Genomic DNA, 2,596 nt, shown 5'->3' with positions numbered 1-2,596 from the left:
GCATTTGATTCTTTCCTGCTTAAAATATCTAGACTGATTTATTTTCTGCACTGAACTCTGCTGAAAGAGTTGTCGAAAAATATTACTCAGAGAATATTTGCTTGCTTTGTTGTTTATATTTTACTGCTGGGTTCTGGGTGATTGAGGTTGCTGGACAAGTTATCTCATTATGAACATGATTAGTTGTCCATTAGTGCATTAGTTTTCTATTGGTGCCATAACAAATTACCACAAATTTAGCATCTTAGACAGCACAAATTTATTATCTTACTGCTCCATAGGTTAGAAGTCCAACAGGGTCTCCAAGGGCTAAAATCGAGGCGTTGGCAGGGCTGTGTTTCTTTCTGGATGCTCTAGAGGAAGATCCATTTCCACGCTCATTTGGATTGTTAAGAGAATTCAATTCCTTAAAGTTGTAAGACTGCGATCCCTGTTTCCTTGAGAGTTGGTGGCTGAGCTGTCATTAGAATTCCTAGCTTCTATAGCCAAATTCATTTATTGGCTGCTTTTCCCCTTCCTCCATCTTCAAAGCCAGCAATGGCAGGCTGAACTCCTCTCACACTTCAAATCTGTCCTCTTCCTTTCTCATCTCTCTGACCCACTTGACCACCTTCCTTTCCACTTTTAAAGATTCAGGTGTCAGGTTGGGCCCCCCTGACAATCTAGGATAATCTATCCATCTCAATGTCCTTAACTTTCATCATATCTGCAAAGTCCCTTTTGCCAGGTTAGGTATATATTCACAGGTTCTGAGATTAGAGTGAAAATGTTTTAGTGGGGTTGAGGGGGCATTATCCTGTCAACCTGACTTCACACTTAAAAAACTCCAACTCAGAGTCATTTGACATTAAAACTTTATTTTTTTGTTTTGTTTTGTTTTGAGAGGGAGTCTCACTGGATCACCCAGGCTGGAGTGCAATGGCATAATTTCGGCTCACTGCAATCTCCACCTGCCGGGTTCAAGCAATTATCCTGCATCAGCCTCCCAAGTAGCTGGGATTACAAGTGTGCACCACCATGCCTCTCTAATTTTTGTATTTTTTGTAGTGACAGGGTTTCACCATGTTGCCCAGGCTAGGCTTGAACTCCTGACCTCAAGTGATCTGCCCACCTCGGCCTCCCAAAGTGCTGGGATTACAGGAATGAGCCACTGCACCTGGCCGACATTAAAACTATAATGTCAGCTTATTGCCACATTGAGATATAGCTAATTAATTTTCAAAGTACTTCAAACAACTCATAATACTAATTATTGCTACTAATAATTATAACCATGATCTGCAGGCATAGAATAAAATATAAAGCCTCAGGACATAAAAGTCAATAGGACAAGTTTCTACCAGTTTTTCTTGCACTGAAGCATAGCTGAGTAATAGCACCTATACTTAAATAGTACATTACAGTTTTACATGTGCTCTTGCATCCATTATCTTATTTGTGCTTTTCAATATCCCTGGGAGACACACAAAACTGGGCAAGTCTATTATTCCCTTTTTACATATGAGAAAATGGGGCTTCAGAAAGACTACATAACCTACTCAAGTATGTAAAGTGTAAACATTTCTTTCAGAAGAAGTGACATTTAAGTGAGGGGACATGCATGGAATAAATTGGTAAGTGGACAATACATAGAAAACCAGCAGGTCTCAATCTTCATGAGGAAAATGTTGACATTTAGAATATCTGTAGGAATGAGACAAAAACAAATAGTATTTGCTGACTTGATCTGAAACAGTGTAAAGATGAAGGGCTCCCTTTGGAGAGATACAGAAATTAAGCTTTTGTTTTTCAAGGTTTTCCACATCATGAAGCTGTACCTAGTTCTTTCTTCTAAAGATGTCCACAAGGAAGACATACACACAGATAAAAGGGGCACTAAAGGCATTCTGCCTGTTGGATCTTGTCCCTTTTACTAGGGTACAACAGGGAATAGGAAAGTATAGGGACAAGTATACAAAGGCATGCAAAAAACAAATTTAAACCAAAAGTATGTAAAGCCAGCACCTATTTCCATCCTACTGATAATAATCATACACAAAAAGATGGTCTTTGGCCCTTCTGGATTGTATTCTGATTCAAAGACACTGTAAATTTTATCATCTATGATTCAGTGATTTTTCTAATGCTGCCCCTCCCAAGGTAATCATACCAAATGAGAAAACCAACTCTATTTATCAGCATCTACCCTACTATCTTCCTTCTTTACCTTCCAGCTCCTGTGAGGGAGACGGGATGGTCAATCAGGTATTTGAATTTATTCCTTCGAACAGGGTGATGCCAGACATGGTCTACAAGGCGTGGAAGAGTGCCCTGGGAAAAAGCAAACACACATGAATATCCAGCAGAGGGCAATCTAATCAAATAAAATTTATTAATAGTTTTGAGTAAGTATTGTATTTACATTAAGGGCACTTGGGTACTCTAAGGAAAAAAGAAAGAGCAGAATTCTTATTAAATAACATAAAGACTAAAACTAGAATAATTCTATAGTGAGTGAAAAACATTAAGGGTAGTAATGATCATTTTAGTAAATCCACATAAAAACAGGTCAATGGAAATACTCAAGCCTTGGAAACAATTTATACAAAAGACTGGA

General features: G+C 38.4%; 1 protein-coding gene across 1 annotated transcript in view; it reads right to left on the bottom strand.

Annotated features, from left to right (window-relative positions):
• Positions 1 to 2,596, bottom strand: part of AXDND1 (axonemal dynein light chain domain containing 1) — a 192,144-nt gene that overhangs the window by 185,342 nt on the left and 4,206 nt on the right. The window contains exon 4 of the mRNA XM_011951123.1: positions 2,207 to 2,310. Within this exon, the coding sequence (XP_011806513.1) occupies positions 2,207 to 2,310 (104 nt within the window). The remainder of the gene's footprint in view (positions 1 to 2,206; positions 2,311 to 2,596) is intronic.

This window comes from Colobus angolensis, unplaced genomic scaffold (assembly GCF_000951035.1).
Source record: "Colobus angolensis palliatus isolate OR3802 unplaced genomic scaffold, Cang.pa_1.0 Scaffold315, whole genome shotgun sequence".
Taxonomy (NCBI): domain Eukaryota; kingdom Metazoa; phylum Chordata; class Mammalia; order Primates; family Cercopithecidae; genus Colobus; species Colobus angolensis.
The sequence above is the reverse complement of the archived record's forward strand: the minus strand, read 5'-3'. Positions and strand labels throughout refer to the sequence as shown.